General features: G+C 33.9%; 1 protein-coding gene across 6 annotated transcripts in view; it reads left to right on the top strand.

The window, feature by feature from the left end:
• LOC149801422 (tubulin polyglutamylase ttll6-like) overlaps nucleotides 1–21,765 on the top strand; it is a 156,081-nt gene that overhangs the window by 53,672 nt on the left and 80,644 nt on the right. For all 6 annotated transcript variants that reach the window (XM_089955530.1, XM_089955528.1, XM_089955527.1 and 3 more), the window contains exons 6-12: nucleotides 2,187–2,317; nucleotides 5,300–5,456; nucleotides 12,141–12,284; nucleotides 13,663–13,748; nucleotides 17,579–17,804; nucleotides 19,910–20,091; nucleotides 21,455–21,640. In XM_089955530.1, the coding sequence (XP_089811656.1) occupies nucleotides 2,187–2,317; nucleotides 5,300–5,456; nucleotides 12,141–12,284; nucleotides 13,663–13,748; nucleotides 17,579–17,804; nucleotides 19,910–20,091; nucleotides 21,455–21,640 (1,112 nt within the window). The remainder of the gene's footprint in view (nucleotides 1–2,186; nucleotides 2,318–5,299; nucleotides 5,457–12,140; nucleotides 12,285–13,662; nucleotides 13,749–17,578; nucleotides 17,805–19,909; nucleotides 20,092–21,454; nucleotides 21,641–21,765) is intronic.

The raw sequence follows: 21,765 nt of genomic DNA, 5'->3' as shown, positions 1-21,765 counted from the left end.
TGAAGAATTTTATGCTTTTAGTTTCCATGCTCATACAACCAAATTAGCTGATGGTATGGCCTTTGTCTGTCATACACATTGCATTCATCTGCAATTTGCCATCTGGAAAAAAAAAACATGGACCCATATTGAGCAAATTTGGAAAAGAGCATCCTTAGATAAAGGGCTTTAGCACTTGTATAGATGAAGCTGATCTGCAATCAAATATCAGCATTAATAAAAAAAATATTTAAAAATTGTTTAAAGGACTACTTCTCAAAAATTACTGAATAGAATTTGATAAATTTGAGAAAATGCATCCAAACAGAATTTTTTTTTCAAATATGTACAAATAATGCCAATTTGCCCTCAAATATAGCTGCTGTTACTAAGTATAGAAAAAGCTACTGTTACTAAGTTATAAATACCATTAAATAACTTCTCCAAAACTGCTGAATTTAATTTGTCTGAAAATAGGAAAAATATTTCAAACAACTTCTCACAAACCGCTTAACGGAACCTGACAGAATTTAACAGAAAGCATCCTGGCATAGAGGGCTTTCAGATTTTTGCAACTGATGCTGATCTGCCATCAGGTTTATCCACCATTACCAAAAAACAGACAAAAATTTAATTAAAAACTAGTGAACAGAATTTTATCATATTTAACAGATAATATCCTAGCATGATTGTACAAAAAAATACTACAAAAGATGCCTATTTCTTATCAAATATGGGCCACATTAATAAAAATGAAAAACATTGGAATGACTTATTTTAAAAAAACTACTGAACAGAATTTGACTCAGTTTGACAGATATCATCCTGGCTGGGAGGGATTTCAGTATTATATAATTATACTGATCCACAATTACATATTGCTGCAGTTACTAAAAATTATAACAAAATTGAAATGACATCTCCAAAACATTTTAGAATTTAACAGAACTTTCTAGAAATAACGTGGCTTGAATACCTTTTAAAAAGTATGCAAATGATGCAAACCCACCATCAGGTATGGCTGATGTTTAAATGATTTCTCTAAAACTGCTGCATAGAATTCTACCAGTCTTGACAAAAAAATATCCAGGTTTGAAAGCCTTTCAAATTTGTATCAGTTATTGCTGATTGTTTTCCACAGTTTAACTTTGCCAAGTATTTCTTTATTTCAACCAACTTTGTTGTCTTATGTTGATGAAACCTTGGATGACTACAGTTTTGAGCATTCCTTAGCTGTATGGAAGGTGTTATGCCCTCTGATTACCCATTCCCCTGACCTTGGTTTTGTGCAACATTACTTTACAAAGGATTGTTGGATTTCAGTTATGAGACTTTAAAAGAGTTTCATTTTCAGCATTCCACATGATCATTTTAGATGAATCATAGCCCCTGATTTTCAATCCTCCTAGCTTGGTTTCTGCAGCATAATATAACTAAGGATTTTTTAATTTAAACCAAATTTAGTATATAACTTTATGTTGATAAGACTTTGTGTTAATTTGATTTCTAGCACTTTATGACAGATTTGATCTGTAGCATTATATTGATAAGACTGAGTTAATTTGACTTCTAGCACTTTATGACAGATTTGATAGGACCTTGGATGAAATGGATTTCCACCATTCCACAACATCATTCCAAGCAATAATGGTCCTTTTGGTTCCCTACAAGCTTCTCTGTTTGAGATGTTGCTGAGCAAATTGTAATTAGCATTGCCCTTTTTGATACACCCCCCATCACAACCATCTCTAATTCTGCCTTTTCTCCATGTCAAGATTGTATCCGATCTCTGACATTTCTTCTATGACAGTGGACTTGCAAGTTGTGAGTGCATCTTATTTGTGTGCCACACAAATTAACTTGGTTACTCTGAACTACCTTCCAGAGTTTAACTTTGCATGAAAACTGTGTGTGCCACACGACTTAAATTGGTCACTGTGAACTACTTACCATGGTTTTATCTTTGCTTGAAAATCGTGTCTGGGTAGTAATTCCAGCACCTTTTGTACCTATTGCCATAAAGTTGAAAAATTTGTGCAGCATGGGATGAATCTGCATTCCACATGAAACTTGGCCATACTGTGAGATAATTTTCCATGTTTGTTCAGAGTTACTTAAAGATACTGATTTAATCATGCCTATAGAGGTAGGTATATTCTTTGAGCTGTTTCTAATTAACGACTTCTTTATTTCCATTTGTTCTTTAGAAAATCAACCATTATCCAGGGATGAGCGAGCTCTGCCGAAAGGACCTGCTGGCCAGGAACATGAACAGAATGTTCAAACTCTTTCCCAAGGAGTATAATATCTTCCCTAAATCTTGGTGCCTTCCTGCTGAGTAAGTTCCTACTGAGTATTAAAATCTCTTTAATGTTCATTTTGACTCCTTCAGGTATACAACATTCAGAATTTTAATAGTGAAAATTCCCATTTGAGGTTAAAGATGAATCTGAGAAAAGTAGCCTTAATTGGGATGTGATCTGATTTCAGGATTTTTTTTACTGTCACTTGAAGTAAATAAGACTGGCAAAATGGGTTTGTATTAAGGGAGAGGTCTTATTTTGGAAACAAATGAACTGAGAAGTCTTACAGTACTTAATATAATGTCATTAACTCTCTTAAATCAAAATAATACAGTATTTACTTATTTATAATGTATAGCTAATATGAGCATTGCAGATCCAGTCTGCCGTTGCATAGTGGGCTGGCTTATCACTTCATGTCAGAAGTAAACTTAATAGCTTAAACCCTGATATGTAGGCATATTAACCCTTTCCCAGATAAATATACATCTGAATGCTCCTGCCGCATGTCATGAGTGTTGCAGTGCCTCCACTGCATTTCAGACTAACTGTGTTTGGATGCCCCTGCCACATCTCCAAACAAGCACTATTGGATGCCCTTGATAAACATTGGCCATTTGCATGGTCAGTTCATAGGATCACCCAATGGGAATGTTGTCCCCTCTAGTAAAACAGGCTTTTTGGAAGTTTGTCTGACATCAGGGCACATGGTAGTATATTAGATGAATTGTAAATCATTGATCAGAGATAAGAGGACATCAGAGATTTCCCTAAAATATAAATGGCTGCCATCATTGTTGCAGGTAGAATCATGGAATCCAGATTATCATGTCAAATTTATATCAAGGTCTTTTCACTAACCATGAAGAACTGGTTTATAAGTAAAAAGAAGAAATTTAGCCCAGCTATCCTACACAACATTGATAATCACACAATCTGAAGCTCAGTATTGAGTGCAGTCTATCTATAGGTCACTAATCTGGGACTCGTTTCATGATGTACAAGTTAGCAAGAATATTGCTGTTTAGCAATTTATCATTTTAAAAGAAAAAAATGAGCACTAAATATTGAATTTCAAAGCCTTAAACATGCATACTGTATATTCTTGCTTATAAGTTGAGACCAACTGCAAACTGCATAGACTCAGATCTGCCTTCACATAATGTGCCAGGAGATCTGGGTCTGTGCAGTTTGTTAGTAGTAATCAGTAGAATACAGAACATAGACCCAATCTGCAGGCACATTACGCTATGACAGATCAGGATCTCTGTTGTTTGCAGTTTGACTTAACTTGTAAGCAAACATATAATGTATATCAATATGTAGTTTTTCCCAGCAAGCTATAATTGGGAGACCATCAGCTGACAGCATGCTGTTTTATTAGCTTTACTGGTGACAGACCAGAAGAGTTAATTGGATAGTCTCTTGTCCATTGTCTGTCATCCATCTGCCCAAGTTTGTTACTGCTACTTCTTCTAATCTATCTGGATTATTGCCATGAAACTATACACAGACATTCATCCCTTGGTCTAATTGGTCTTAAATGAAAATTATGCCACTTGTACATCCAATATGGCTGCCACAATGGCCATCTTGAACATTTTGTTAACGCTACTCCTTCTGAATAGATGGTTATATCAGCAAGGGGTTTTCAATAAAAGACTTCTTATGATGTATAGTTTGTCCTAAATATAATTGTTGTTTAATTTGGCTTCCACAGTGGCCATCTTGAAAGTTTTGTTATGCCATTCCTCCTGAAAATAAAGTCATATGGACATGGGGTTTTCACCAGAAGACTTCTTATGATGTGCAATTGGTTCTAAATAAAAATGGTGATGCTCTATAGGGGCACAAGAGTAGCCATTTCCGAAATCAAACTTTCACTACTCCTCCTGAATGAGTGTTCATATCAGCATGGGGTTTTCACTGAGGTTGTGCTGTAAATTTAATATTTTGCATAGGGTTTGATTTTTAAAGAAAAAGAATTTCTCAGGTTTTCCTCATTGGTTATTTTGTTTATTTAAAAGGGACTTTGTATATCTTAGGTATTGTCTCATGTTAGTTATATATTACATATTGTTGTATGTGTTGCCACACATGTATCATTATGTTATTATGTCATGACCAAGCAACCATTGCAAAACCTTACTGTAGGATGTAACAGGTATAGACTGTTACAAATTTAGAGGAATTAACAAAATTTTTTTACATTTTACTGAAATCAGTCATAAATTCCAGCTGAGAAATCAGCACAAGAAACTGTTTCAGATACCAGACTTTAACCAGAGTCACTTAAGCCTGAAATGTAGACCTCATACTTGTGTTTTGGAAATGTGTTGCACTCACCAAGAGGCATCCACAAGCAAAGCTGTATGCCCTTGAGGTCAATAATGCATGAGAAACTGGAAGAGTGTTGCACTTACCATGAGTCATTCACACACAAAGTTTTATGACCATGAAGCATGAGAAACTGGCTTAAATGCAAAAACTTAACTACAGTGCATCATGCAATGCATGGACAGATGCACAAGGGTAACACTGTACACCATTTCCACATTCAAGGCTGAGCATAATTATACTTTGTTAACAGATCCACAAAATTATACAGTTTGTTAACAGATCCACAAAATCACTGTATGTCATTATCTACATTTATCATTATTTGGCAGGAAATACAGATTCAAGTTTTGCAACTGATAACTGGAGACTCTGTGAAGTAAAGTAAATCATTTACCAGTGCCAGCTAACTGTAATAAGAATTTTTAAGAGAATGCTATGTGTTTATCCATCCATCAATATAAGGTTTCTGCAGTGTATAATTTTTAATTATTCCCTGTCAGAGGGTTCTCTTGTGGAATGGATATTTCTTTGGCTGAATAATTCAAATTCAAAGCAAATTTTATTCATAAAGTTAGGAACATGAGCACATTTTTTTTCTCAAAACATAACAGTTACAATTTATTAACATCAAAGAAGAGAGGCATTGTTTTGTTTAGATGGAGTTATCTCTCTTTCAGCTATGGGGACTTTCAAGCCTACACCAGGCAGAAGAAAAACAAAACCTATATCCTGAAGCCAGAATCTGGCTGCCAGGGTCGAGGGATCTGGGTCACTCGGAATCCCAAAGAAGTCAAACCTCATGAACACATGATCTGTCAAGTATATATGAGTAAGGTAAGGCAAGAGTAACTAAACAGTTACTATAGTTTCTTCTTTATTTTCTGAAACTTATGCATCAAAGTTTTTATTGAATAATTTGATAGAATGTCACTATTATAACTAATATTTACTTTCTAATTGACTTCCTGTTAATCAGAAATCCTTTTTTTAAAGTCAGTAATAGCTTTTATATCACTATTATTAAGCTTTTACCTTTCTGCATGGAAAAATCTCATCCATGCTAGATGCACTAACTCTGTGTTCTAGAAATTTCTTAGAACATGTGCATTGACCCAGTCTGATCTACGTCATCAGCCCTTGCCCTAAAGAGCCTCCTCATTCTTTTCTAGATGACCATTGAGTCAACACATTGAAACACTATGAAGAGAAAATGTCTACAGGTTTCATGTTAATAACCAGGGCTTAAATAGTTCCTTATAACGAACTATAAACCTCTATACATGTTTATGAAATTTGTAAACTTGATATGGTTAACATTGATAATCTTCATCTTGCATTGTTCGGTCAAAGAGCCACCTACCCATTCCCTCATATCATAACGAACATGGGACATTATGCTTATAATAAGTACTCACTAATTTGGGTTATTAAAAATTATCCAGTTACAACAGTTTTATAATAATGGGGTCCAGAGATTACTGTGATTGTTGTTTATTAATGCAATAATGTGATCATGACATGGAAAGTCATAACAGTTATTTATCAAGAGATTCTAGGCCCCTGAAGTGTTTTAGAATCGTTTTTCTATTATAACATTACTCCAACACAACAATGATATTCTGGTGTTATAAGTCGTAAACAGAATAACTGAATAAACTCAGACCTTCTTGTTGACAAAAAAAAAAGCAGTAAAGATAAACAATAAGGCTGATGCTTCCCTTGTTATTATTATCACCATTTCTCTGTTATTTTGTCAGAACATTAATTTTTCAGATGTCTAAAACAGTTAGCAAGATTGGGCATATAGAAAGGCCCATGGGACACTCACTTAATTTGTTTATTGTGTACAAAAGTGTACATGAATGGACAGATGTTCCATGTGTTGCCTATGGTCACATAACACCTTTGACCTTGCTGAAAGCCATCACATGTATCTGAAGAGAAAGGAAGCATGTTATTCCCCTTCTGGATCAATTAAATCTCACATAGTAAGAAATACTGGTACTATCTGTAAGGTAGTAACAGATATCTCTAAAAGCATCATGAGTGCTCCCCCTAAACAAATGAGTGAGGAGCAACACCTTCCCATACAAGATGGAATTGACTGCATCTCCCCTATTAAAACAGGGAGGGATATCATCTTACAGGAGAGAAATAGTGTTACTACATGTGAGATGGCACCTTCCCAGGACATGATAATAGTGTGTCTTCTGACGCGAAGGGCAATCAACTTGATGGGTGTGTGTGCACCCTCTCAACTGTGGGAGGGCAGTAGTTCCATCCTACAAGCAAAACCAGTAGTGCCCCTGGTGGGGGTTACATTGAGCCCAAATTTGGTGACTCTTGATATCTCCCCTTAAGGGGAGGGACAAGATCTCCATGGTATTCGAGGTCAGACGAAGAGTTAAGCCATTGTACAAACTTTCCTTGTTCTGAGGGAAGTTCTGTCAAATCTAGGTCACCAGATGTAACAGGTCATTGACTAGCCAATTATCACCAGGTACAGACAGACCAAATACTGGATATAGGTCCACTAGACATGTGGAATCTTGGCCTAGCAATAGGGATAGATTTGAATACCTTTCTTTTGCTGCATTACCTAGTTGTCACACCAAGTTACAGGGCATGCATTTAGACATGTTTCTGGGCTTGGAAATTGTTCTTTTCCCATGTTCCATTTCCATCCTTTTGGGATATGGAACTTCCCCCCTCCAGGGAGGGAACAACCTCTACCTTAGATGTTATTTATGTGGCCAACTGCATATATGAGTGATGAGGTCCAGTGATAGGTTCTGTAGGAAAGATTGTCAAGGGAGGTGAGGGTTAATCCCCCTCCCTCTAAGACACCAAAGAGAGATGAGAAGAATTCTAACTCTCCTGACATGAGACCCATTGAGGACAATAATTCTGTTGCTTCCTGTGCTGAAATGCAGAATAGATATGTTCCTATTTCCGGGCTTTTTTCCACAGAGGAATCATTCAGGCTACATTTCTCCAGTTTCCCACCAAGCTTTGGAACAGGAAGATGATGCCTTGTTGATTCTAGTAAATTCTCAAGAATTTACTGAAATTCTGGATTATAGGGTATACTCTACCCTTCAAAGTTTATGCTCTTCACTTCAAAGTTCTCCAGATCCCTCAACAATATTGTCCCGTGCAGTTAAGGAGGAGGAGACTTGGTCATTTGACATGTCTGTAAATGAATTCTACTGCTGTCTTCCCCTTGACATGTGCCAAAAACTAAAGTGTTCAAATGACACTAAGATTCTTTCTTGTTTAGAGAAACTGTCGGGAGCAATGACCAGACCATATTTGCTGCTACTTCCTCACTTTTCAATGGTTAGTGAATTTGCAAAATGGCTGCACAAAGGTCAAGAAGCTTCAAGATAGAATAAAGTGTGGTCTGTCCCCTTTGCTACATTGAGAACCTTAATTTCAACCTTGATCTATAAGGTCCATTCACTTGCATTGCCTATCCACTATCAAATATGGCTACCATTAATAAAACTAGAAAATAACTTGAGAGAACTTCTCAAACACTGCTCAGCAGAATTATACCAAATTTAACGGACAGCATCATGACATGAAGGAATGTTACAAATTTATACAAAATGATGCTGATCTATCAAATATGACTGCTATAACTAAAAACCTCTGAAAAACTACTCAATAGAATTTGACAAAATTTTTATAAAAATTACCCACCAAGGGCAGTCATATTTATACAAAAGAAGATGATCTACTATCAAATATAGCTGTATTACTGCAAGTCAAAAGGACCACTCCGATGGCCTAAGTGGTTAGAGCATCCACCTCGGATGTGGGAGGTCATGGGTTCAGACATATGACAGAAACCATTTTTGCATGATGGGCTTTCAAGTATATACAAATGATGCCACTTTGCCATCAAATATTGCTGCCTTTTCTAAAAGTAGAAGAAAGCACTATGGCATGAAAGGCTTTGAATTTTTATATAAATGATGCCAATCCACCATCAGATATGGCCAGTTTACTAGCCTCTCAGTGTTAAACAGATGATGCTGATAACATCATTTATTGTGGATGAAGATCAAAAAATGTATCAAGAAGCTTTCAAACAATTGTTTTCATAACATATGCAGTTAACAGCATTGGAAAAAATTACAGAAAGCATCCTAGTGACCCAGAATTCATGGCCAACTGCTCTTGCATTTGCCTATTAGGCAGAGGTTAGCCAGGTGAGAAGACTCAGGCCCACTTGTTCCTCTTTTTATTGTTTGTTATTTTTAAATTCAGACTGGTATATTGTTATAGGTGGACAGTTAAGTTTGTTTTTGACCTTGAATTAGAATTGTTAGTGACAGAAACAGTTCACAATGATTATCATTTAAGATTTAAAATTGTTATAACTTCTTTTTATTTCTCTAGTGTTTATTTTAAGCCCAATAACTGCTTCTTTGTCTTTAGTAATTTCAAAAGAAATGTTAATTTTACACAAACTGCACTGTTAGTGAGTTGGTGTATCTATCTTGACAATAGGTAAATTGCATTTCTCTGGGATAATTTAGAAAATTGAAGCTTTACTGTTTATAACACCAAGGTATAGATTTTTAATAGGTGTATGCTAATATTGCTACAGTGTAAAAGTGAATTTTCAAATGCTTGGTTAATATTGTTGGCTTCATTAGCAGATCACTTTATTTGAAACTATTTTTGTCATGTTTACATAGAATGCATGTAAATTACAATTCGAATCTAAATCTAAATGCACCATTATGTACAGTCTGCTAGATTTTATTAATTTAATTATATTGATTCCAAATTAATCCAGCGTCTTGAAAAAATCAATGATCTATCATAAACAATGACAATTTTAAATTGTTTATATAAAATGCATGCACACTGGAATCAACCTTCTCTTGTATTGAAGAAAAAAGTAGTTTTTATCTGCAAATTAAGTCAGTTAAACTCTTTCTTTAGTAACACTATAAACTCTTATCACCATTTTTGTAGACATACAAAAACATGTTAAAACCCAGAATGACAGTATGAAACTCTCATCAGCATTTTTGTAGACATACATCAACATGTTAAAACACAGTAAGACTGTATAAAACTCTTATCACCATTTTTGTAGACATACAAAAACATGTTAAAACACAGAATGACAGTATGAAACTCTCATCAACATTTTTGTAGACATACATCAACATGTTAAAACACAGTAAGAATATAAAAACTTATCAGCATTTTTGTAGACATACATCAACATGTTAAAACACAGTAAGATTAAAAAATCTTATCAGCATTTTTGTAGACATACATCAACATGTTAAAACACAGTAAGACTATAATAACTTATCAGCATTTTTGTAGACATACATCAACATGTTAAAACACAGTAAGACTGTATAAAAACTTATCAGCATTTTGTAGACATACATCAACATGTTAAAACACAGTAAGACTGTATAAAAACTCTTATCAGCATTTTTGTAGACATACATCAACATGTTAAAACACAGTAAGACTATAAAAACTCTTATCAGTATTTTTGTAGACATACATCAACATGTTAAAACACAGTAAGACTATAAAAACTTATCAGCATTTTTGTAGACATACATCAACATGTTAAAACACAGTAAGACTGTATAAAAACTTATCAGCATTTTGTAGACATACATCAACATGTTAAAACACAGTAAGACTGTATAAAAACTCTTATCAGCATTTTTGTAGACATACATCAACATGTTAAAACACAGTAAGACTGTATAAAAACTCTTATCAGCATTTTTGTAGACATACATCAACATGTTAAAACACAGTAAGACTGTATAAAAACTTATCAGCATTTTGTAGACATACATCAACATGTTAAAACACAGTAAGACTGTATAAAAACTCTTATCATCATTTTTGTAGACATACATCAGCATGTTAAAACACAGTAAGACTGTATAAAAACTCTTATCAGCATTTTTGTAGACATACATCAACATGTTAAAACACAGTAAGACTGTATAAAAACTTGTCAGCATATTTGTAGACATACATCAACATGTTAAAATACAGTAATACTGTATAAAAACTTATCAGCATTTTTGTAGACATACATCAACATGTTAAAACACAGTAAGACTATAAAAACTCTTATCAGCATTTTTGTAGACATACATCAACATGTTAAAACACAGTAAGACTGTATAATAACTTATTAGCATTTTTGTAGACATACATCAACATGTTAAAACACAGCAAGACTGTATAAAAACTTATCAGCATTTTGTAGACATACATCAACATGTTAAAACACAGTAAGACTGTATAAAAACTCTTATCAGCATTTTTGTAGACATACATCAACATGTTAAAACACAGTAAGACTGTATAAAAACTTGTCAGCATTTTTGTAGACATACATCAACATGTTGAAACACTAAGACTGTATAAAAACTTATCAGCATTTTTGTAGACATACATCAACATGTTAAAACACAGTAAGACTGTATAAAAACTCTTATCAGCATTTTTGTAGACATACATCAACATGTTAAAACACAGTAAGACTGTATAAAAACTCTTATCAGCATTTTGTAGACATACATCAACATGTTAAAACACAGTAAGACTGTATAAAAACTCTTATCAGCATTTTTGTAGACATACATCAACATGTTAAAACACAGTAAGACTGTATAATAACTTATCTGCATTTTGTAGACATACATCAACATGTTAAAACACAGTAAGACTGTATAATAACTTATCAGCATTTTGTAGACATACATCAACATGTTAAAACACAGTAAGACTGTATAAAAAGTCTTATCAGCATTTTTGTAGACATACATCAACATGTTAAAACACAGTAAGACTATAAAAACTCTTATCAGCATTTTTGTAGACATACATCAACATGTTAAAACACAGTAAGACTGTATAAAAACTCTTATCAGCATTTTTGTAGACATACATTAACATGTTAAAACACAGTAAGACTGTATAAAAACTCTTATCAGCATTTTTGTAGACATACATCAACATGTTAAAACACAGTAAGACTGTATAAAAACTTGTCAGCATTTTTGTAGACATACATCAACATGTTAAAACACTAAGACTGTATAAAAACTTATCAGCATTTTTGTAGACATACATCAACATGTTAAAACACAGTAAGACTGTATAAAAACTCTTATCAGCATTTTTGTAGACATACATCAACATGTTAAAACACAGTAAGACTGTATAAAAACTCTTATCAGCATTTTGTAGACATACATCAACATGTTAAAACACAGTAAGACTGTATAAAAACTCTTATCAGCATTTTTGTAGACATACATCAACATGTTAAAACACAGTAAGACTGTATAATAACTTATCAGCATTTTGTAGACATACATCAACATGTTAAAACACAGTAAGACTGTATAATAACTTATCAGCATTTTGTAGACATACATCATCATGTTAAAGCACACTATGATGATCTTAACCATCATAGATAACTTTCTTCTTTCATCTTTTCAGCCTTTTCTTATAGACGGTTTCAAGTTTGACCTGAGAGTATATGTATTAGTGACATCTTGTGACCCCTTGAGGATATTTGTCTTCAAGGATGGACTTGCCAGATTTGCTACTGCAAAGTATTCAGAGCCAACCAGTAACAATACTGTAAGTTAGCACTTGCTATTTTAGATGCAATGTCTATAAGAATTGTACTGATTTTAGGTGCATTGTATATAGGAATTGGGTACATTTTTGTTGTGCATAATTGTTTGTCATAATTAGAATTCAAGAAGAACTTGAACTTAAGGACTTATAGCCTGTCTCAAGTATTCCAGTATATATTTGCATGCAAGGTTTTAAAGTAAGTTTCAAATGTTCCAGTACACATTTGCATGCAGGGGTTTAATGTCAGTTTTAAGTATTCCAATACACATTTCCATACAGGAAACTGTAATGTGTTGCATCATTATTCATATAATCATTTGTTGAGTACCTAAATTGTTTACCACATACCAAAGGCTTACAAAATTTGTACTAACAGCTGCCTCTTTTGGCACTCTGCATTAAGAGATTAGTGTTAGGACTGGTTGGCCTGGTGTCAGGATCATGTGACTGGGTGGGACATCATTTTACATGTCTGCAACATGATGCCCCAGTGCTAGACATCACTTTAAACTGCCATACTGCAGACATCATAGTGATATGACTGGAAAATTGTTAAAGCTATGTTAAAAATCTAAGTCACACACACACACAGAGTTTACCTCATATATTCAGAAAGGAATTTGCTGAATGCATTCATGAAGCATATGCAAATCTGATGTTTCATCACAACCAGTGTCATAAAATCATACATGTACAATGACCTATGATCAATTGGATGATTGAAGAATACAAATACATATATATCTTTCTTCACCACTAAGTAATACTTGACCAAGAAATGATATAGAACTTAAAGTACATTTGATATAGTCTGTTTTGATAAATATAGACTGATTAGATTGTCACTTTTGCGAACCTCTTTCTGATGAAAATTATTGATGATATTTGATTTATCAATTAAATGTGTTTTTTTATATAAAAAACATGAATTAAATGACATCGATGATAGCTACCCACTGCTTGATTTCTTGTAAAAATGAATTTAAGGCATGTGTAACAAAACTCACTCGTTTATGTGTTTTCCAAGGTTTTCAAGCCTTAAAATATGACATAGAAATATGTGCCAGCTAGATGAAAGCTTGGGTCAGAAAGATTCAAGAATTTGACACAACTTAAATCAGTATTTTGCACTTGAAAAATGTTCCATCAGAATTAAATAATCTATTTCAAATTACTGATTGCTCGAAACACAGTTTTGAAACACAGTAATCAATAAGTGATTGTATTTTTGAAAGCTTTTTTACCAATGAAATAAATCTCTCAGTGTAGCCCTGCTGTGCATGTAGATTTTACCTTATTTTCAATTTCAAAGTCATAAGAATTGATTGAAAGTAGGCAATAAATCATATGTTCATTTCCTCCTTTCCTTTTGTTTCAGGATAATGTATTCATGCACCTAACCAACTATGCCATTAATAAGAACAGTGAAGATTTTATCAGAGATGATGAGGCAGGGAGCAAAAGGTTAGTCAGTTCAATTTTGTCCAACATTGTACATTTCACATATCTTAGATGAAAAATAAAACTGTAAAGTCAGCCCTGTAATAGCACAGTAGTATAGCAAACACCTGTATACAACTTCAATACAAGATAAGTTTAGTATTTAGAGGATCTTGAATGAGTACTCATTTCCAATGAAATTTATGAAGCAATTCAGTAATTTTTATATTTAGCAAGTATTTGTAAGCAAAGGTTTGAAACTGTTAAATGAGATTCATGAATTTCATTTGAAATTTTATCTGCAAGATGAACGAACTGATTTTATTCAGTAAAATCATGTTGTGGCATTCTTTACATACAGTGCTTGTGGCTTGTTATTATATATATATATATATATATCAGCATATTAACATATCACTTTTTGTGAATCTGATTGGTACAGATAAGCCCATACATTTTTTTAGTAGCATTCACATTATTGATTGACTGTATTTGTGAAATATTCATTGGCCCATCTACTGAAACTACTTTATTATACAACTATATGCTGCCAAAAATTGGACCCAGCACATCCAGAGTGGACATAGGCAATAAAAATGCTATGGTTATTGAAACACATTGCAGAGAACAGTTGGTTTTCTCCAATCAAGTGAGGTCTTATGACAACAGCACAGAAGCAGGGATTCCAGCAGATCTGAGTCACATAATGGTTTCTCTAACCACACCTAAAGCTGAGCCAAAACAGCACACACTGAATACAGAACCATCCATTGTCTGGAAAGTGAACAAATTAAAAGCAGGCAAGCCTAGTTCAAGATTTACACCAGTCCATGATTCAGACAGAGATGAAATTATTGCTAAGTCGTCCAACAAGAATACTTTAAGTAAAATCTTGTATCATATAAAGTTGCTTAGGGCTTCTTCAAAGAACCTGAGATAAATGAAAACGTGGATCAAATTCTGCCAGTGAACTATACCATCTCCTGTGCAAGTTCTTTATTAGTGTAAAACGGGGCACTGGATGAAACTTATGAGCCAAATTCAGTTTGTGGTTTTTGTTGAGCTGTGAAAGGCAATTTTATAAATGTGATAATCAGTTTGCACTCATGACTTGAATTTGCTGAATTATGCCAGGTGAACAAAGGCAGCTAAAGCTTGAAGAAAGGGCAGTTTGCCTAGAAAAGCAGATCCAGCTGATGAAGAAATTGAAATTTTATGGAAATTTTGCTGCCTAGGTGATGCAACACCTGAAAGCCTGCATAAATAAACTCACCTTTCTTATGAAGAGAATGTCAATAAATACTATTCTCCTGTCTGACAACAAGTTATCAAGCCAGAGCACTCAAGAACATTTAATCCAGAAATTGAATTATGTGCATTCCTCCGAATCAAAAATTGCAGATATTTGTTCACAAAAACTCAGTCAGTTAATAACTACAGCCAGATGAATGCAAATCAGTACAAGCAAATCTCCTCAATTCTCAGCAACAGTTTTTGCATCCATTTATATTCTCTTCAGAGAAATATCCACCAACTGGAATGCTATATCTTCTGCCAAATTCAATATTGCATATGTAGTAACTGTCCTTGGTGGAATCAACACACATTTTTGGGGAAATGTTCCAAACAGCCACATACAAATCCATGTTTATGATGCTAAATCTACTCAAGCTGGTCTGTCCAAGTGAATGATGTAACAAGATCCAGGATCCAGAAATTTTCAGCAGCAGTTCAGTCTTTAAAAATTATCCTGTCTGTGACAGTTGCACTTTTAATTGTTATTTGTTAAAAATTATACTTGTACATGTTATTTGTTATCAAATTGTTAAATACTGCTTTAAGTCAACAAGAATTGTTTCAACAAAAAATTGAAAGGTACAGCCTCAGAGCCAGAATAAAATGCCAGAAAAATATATGTTCTTCTTTCTCTTCCTTTCCACTCTAAATATAAGCTGTGTAATAAACAGAATCTCAAATGGGTAATGATTTCATACTGAATTTGTGAAACTTATTGAAATATTTTCACAGTTTGCTTCCTTGGGATCATAAAAGCAGTTTCATAGATTCAGTATTAAATCACTACCCATTTGAGATCCTCTACATCATTAAACTTGTTTCATAAATTCAGTATTAAATCACTACCCATTTGAGATCCTTTAAATTATTAAACTTGTTTCATAAATTCAGTATTAAACCACTACCCATTTGATATCCTCTAAATTATTAAACTTGTTTCATAAATTCAGTATTAAATCACTACCCATTTGAGATCCTCTGTTAATAGCATATCAAAATAATTTTGCAGTATATTCAAAATTTGTAAAAAGTATATTTATTTAGGTATGGTCATACAACATGATTGTAATACATATAAAAAAATTTTAAATAAGAAACATAATGTGTTCATTGTTCCTTATGCCCTTAATGCCTTGGACTCTGTTTCAATTACACATGAAAATCAATATGTAGTTTAAAAAAATAGGTTACTGTGTTCACACATGAGTGATTTGTAATTTTAGCCATATTTTGATGATGCTGTCAGTATCTTAGACTATATTTCATCTACACTCATGAAAATTAGTATGTGGATGCATCTCAAGGAGAGTAACTCAACCATATAAAAATGAGGTCATTGTGACTATTTTCCATGTTTGAGTGGCTTTTATATTTTTAGCTATCTGTTCTATACACCTTTAATATGTTGGAAATTATTTCACCAACACACATGAAAAATGATGTGTGGATGCAAGTAAAGGTGAGTAACTGAGTGTTATCTAACCTATTTCAGTTAAATCTAATTTCCTTGCTTGACTTCTTACAATCTTTTAGCTAATCATTTGTTACATGCATAATATCTTACAACCCGTTTAACACATATTACAATTGGTATGTGGATGCATTAGATAGAAAGTAAGTCACCAGTACCAAAAGAAGTTCACTATGGCCTAAATGTCTTGCTTGATTGACTCATGTATTTTCAGCTGTTACACCCACAGTATCTTGGACCATATTTCATCTACACTCATGAAAATTTATGTTTCAATGCATCATAACAAGTGTAGCTCAACTATATGCAAACTTGGTCATTGTAACCAAATTTTCTCATTTGAATGACATTTGTATTTTCAGACATTTGTTTCTTATCATTATTCCTATTCCATCTACACTTTCCAAACTTTGGTTCTAGTTTACAGTAGCTTTCTTTGTTGATGCATCTTTTTGAGTAGTATTTTGCAATAATATTTCCTTCTTCCACATCATGACATAGTTGTTAGCTTACTCTCACAACCAGTGTATAACAGGTTTGAATCCTGTTTAGACCTGTATGAATCAACTGTCATGACAGATCTATTTGCAAGGTCAACTGTCATGACATCTCTTTTCAAGGTCAACTGTCATGACATCTCTTTGCAAGGTCAGCTGTCATGACATCTCTCTGCAAGGTCAACTGTCATGACAGATCTCTTTGCAAGGCTTTTAACTCCAGTTATGTTTACCAGTAAATACCATATATAGCTGCTTATAAGTTCAGTCCAGCTGCAAAGTGCACAGATCCAGATCTGCCATCACATGCACCAGCAGATCTGGGTCTATGCAATTTGTTACAACTAATTGGCAGAACAATCAACATTGACCCTGATCTGCCAGCACATTATGTACTGGCAGATCAGGGTCAATGTTTTTTGCAGTTGGACTAGACTAACATGTTAGTATATATGATACATTATTTATTTATTGATAAATTGTCATTGTTATTTTTGCAATTTATGCTTTTGGGTATTATGGTACAGTTTTGATGTTTATGGGATATTAAAGAACTTGTACATTTTTGTCATCTTTTTGTATCTATTCAGGAAGATAAGTACAATATGCAGGTATCTTCAAGAAAAAGGGTTTGATGTAGATAAAATGTGGTCAGACATTGATGATGTTGCTATCAAGACAGTCATTTCTGCACATTCCGTTCTCAAACACAACTACCGTACATGTTTTCCTAACCATGTCAAAGGCAGTGCTTGCTTCGAGATCCTAGGATTTGATATCATAATGGACAGGAAGCTTAGACCCCATGTGTTAGAGGTAGGTAAAAACATTTGTATTTGCTATATTTGTATTAGTACAAAGGTATCATATTTATGCCCAGCCATATCTAAAGAGGGGTTATATAGTTTTCACATCATGTCATGTCAGTCATATCATGTCGGTCACTACTGTATATGCTCACTGATAAGTCAAGCCCAACTGCAAACTGCACAGATCCAGATCTGCCCTTGCATAATGTGCTGGCATATCTAGATCTACGCAGTTTGTTAAGAGTAATGAGAAGAACAAACAACATAGACCCTGATCTGCAGACTCATTATGTTAGGGCAGATCAGGATCTTTGTTGTTTGCAGTTGGATTCAACTTGTAGGTGAGTATAGATGTTAATTTTGTTTCCACTCAAGAACTTTTGAAAAATTTAATGGGTTGAAATCAAATTTGTTATAGGCTTTATAAGAAAAACACCTAGGCCAAATTTGATTTTCAGTGGTTTTTTTGCCAAACTTCAGTGGAGTTACTGCCCCAGTTTGACTTAGAACTTTGTCTTTCAGTTCTGTTTCCTCTCAGGAACATTTTGTAAGACATTTTAGATTATCAAAGTAATATTTAGTTTGGTTTTTCATTAAGAAGACCTATGTCAAGTTCATTTTTCATAATTTTCCAGCAAAATTTTAAGGAGTTATGTCCCAGTTTGACCAAGAACTTAGCACTTCAATTTTGTTTCCGCTTAAGAACGTTTGAAAGACTTATTGGATTGAAATCAAATTAGATTTTTGAACTCAGTTTTATGTGATAAAAGACCTATATCAAGTTCAATTTTCACCATTTTCAGGCAGATTTGTGTGGAGTTGTGATACCTGTTTGGCTTAGAACTTCGACTTTAAATTTCTTTTTAATAAATTGGAATGACTTTAGGAATTCAAATCAAATTTGGTGTGAGGGTTTTGAGATCAAGTTTGATTTTTAATGTTTTATGGAGTTAAAGTCCATATATGACTTCGAAGTTTGCACTGTGAGCAGTAGCATTCAAGAAATATGAGCACACTTTTAGTTTCTTGTATATAATAATGCACACCCAGCTGTGAGTATTATAAACTCATAACATTATGTGCCAGAAGATCAGTCTTTTCATCCCACTTATAATTGACATACCATCTATACTCACCTATAAGTCGAGTTAAACTGCAAACAAAAAGATCCTGATCTGCCATTGCATAATGCACCTGCAGGAAAGGTCTATGTTGTTTGTTCTGTTGATTACTCCATACAAACTAAACAGACCCAGGTCTGCAGATGCATGTTGCAATGGCAGATCTGGGTCTGTGCAGTTTGCAGTTGGACTCATTTTATAAGTGAGTATATACAGTAGGTCATGATCTGCCAGAACAGTATGTGGCATCATTTTGGGTCTGTGTCATCTGTAGGTGGGTTTTTAACATTGGTAAATACATTAATGTAATCTTACTGTTGTTCAAATCAATGGAAAGGTGATGGAGTATTTCCATGCTATTGTTAACTATATCAGATGGATATTTCACACAAGAATAGTGGTCTGTCACTGTATAGCACCTTAGTAAAACACAGTCCGTGATATAATAATGTTGTGGTTGTGGATACTATCTGAATTCTGTTTGTCCATAAAATACATTAAGAGATGACAATTACATTGGGAATTAAACTCCACTACCTCGTGAACCCAGCCCTCCTAGAAAGATGAAAGAATTTTGTCTTTTCTATCTGTATATAATATAAAAAATAAATATAGCATCTATAGGAAGAAACTCTTCCATGATACCATTGTAATTACATAGTTACCCTCCTCACCACTTGGTGGCTACATGTATAGTACATATCACTCATTGTAAGCTTTCACTGAAATGCAGTCAGTATTGCATCACTTATGTCACTGGCTATTGATCAGAATTCATCTTTTTTTTTCTTCAGCCATTTGTCTTCTAAGTTGGTTTGTCATTATTGTATTATTGTTTAGTGCTTGAATTCTACTATCCATTTAACACTTATACCTGCTTATTAGATGAGTCCAACTGCACCTTCCAGGTGAAATTTTATCTTCTAGGTGAGATAAGTTTGCAGGTGAGATTTATCAGCTGTTATCCAGGACATTTTGCATCTATTTTCAGGTGAATCACTCTCCCAGTTTTACCACAGATTCAGATTTGGACAGAGAAATCAAGAGTGCTTTGATCTATGACACTCTTCATTTAGTCAACTTTGGTGCTTGTGACAGGCGAAAATGCATAGAGGAAGAGAGACGAAGAATAAAGGACAGACTTCTTGGAAAAGGCAACAAAAAAGAAACCAGGTTGAGATAAGAAGACAATCCATGCTTTAAATTCATTTTTAAATTTTTAATGGCTGAATTAATCCACTCTTCGTAAAGGTGTTATTTGTTTTTTATCATATGAATTAAAAAATTAAAAATGTTCCTCCATTGAATAGATATTTGTGTATAGGAGGTATGTGTGTGTATGTGTGTGTTTGTACACATGGACATACATACATATGTATGTATGTATGTATGTATGTATGTATGTATGTGTGTATATATGTATGTATGTATGCATGCATGTATCTGTGTGTACATAGGTATGTATGTATGTATGTACATAAGTATTTATGTATCTATGTGTGTACATATGTATGTATGTATGTATGTATGTATGTATGTATAATACCTCAACTTCCGTGCATTTTATTAAACATAATTAGACTTAACAAGAAATAGCAGCACCAAATCTTCACATTAACTTCACTTTTTAGAGTTACCAAAAGAAAAGTGATTAACAGATTGAAGCACATTTTAAAATATTTGTCAGGCCCTAGGTGGCCAAATGGTTTAAGGCAATCACCTTTGTAGATTACTCACATCTCACCACTATCTGCATGGGTTTGAGTCTTGACTCAGCCAGCTTGTGTATGTGAGAAAGCTTAGCAGTAGCTTATTTTGTATTGGCGGTTCTTGTGTCTTCCCATGTTCTTCCTCCACCAAATATACTGGTTGCCATGTATAGCCTTTCATGTGCTAAAAAATGGTGCTAAATCCACAAACCCAAACTTGATAAGTGTGAAGAGTGACATGCACTTTCGTTGGACAACATGCTGTTGTATCATATGATTCCTCTTCTATACAGCCTAAAAGGTCTCATCCTCAGTTTAGTGCAAACAATATACATCAGTAATCCCTGACAACATTTGATGTAATTCCTGCCAAGAGTGTGCATGGCTAAGATAGTCATTTTGTGACTAACAATATATCCATCAACACTTTGACTGCCATTTTGACCATGCTTAAGTTTCAAAGGTCAGAAGTCATTCAGGGTAATAGGATCCATGTTTCCAAGGTTTTCATGTGAATGCTCATTATAAAAAGTCAAAGGTTGGTATGTTTTGTAAAAATTGTAGACAGAATTCTAGCTTATATTTTAGTTATAATTTTTCTAATGCATTTTAATAAACACTTTTCTGTATTCCTACCCCCAAAATGATCTCAGACCTATAAGACTGGAGTGCAGTCTCCCTAGAGAATGTCTAGATTGGACTGCTCACTAGTGTATCACTTTTCTTAATTCACTATGTGAAATTATGAAATACAAGTAATTTTCTAATGAAGTGGTTGTACATATATAACGAAGATTCTGTTATTGATTAGAGCATGACTTTTGCAGAGAGGAGCTTGAGATGGCCCAGCAACAGTATGTAGAGTCACTTGAAAAGTATGAGAACAATCACATGGGCAACTTCCGCAGAATCTATCCCATTGCTGGCTATGAGAAATATGATAAATACTTCCACAGTAGTGGTACATTGTTCCAGGAAACTGCTGCATTCAAAGCCAGGAGTGAAATGGCTAGGTAGGCAATCCAGATGAGACTTTTTTTTTACTTGGTCTGCATTAAATGAATAAAAAAGACACAAAAAGTATTATATACTTAAGTGTGAAATATAGAAAATTATTGGAGAAATTGTTTTCATATTT

Source organism: Sinohyriopsis cumingii, chromosome 4 (assembly GCF_028554795.1).
Source record: "Sinohyriopsis cumingii isolate HCF-2022 chromosome 4, ASM2855479v2, whole genome shotgun sequence".
Taxonomy (NCBI): domain Eukaryota; kingdom Metazoa; phylum Mollusca; class Bivalvia; order Unionida; family Unionidae; genus Sinohyriopsis; species Sinohyriopsis cumingii.
Note: the sequence above shows the minus strand (reverse complement) of the source record. Positions and strands in the feature narration are given on the sequence as shown.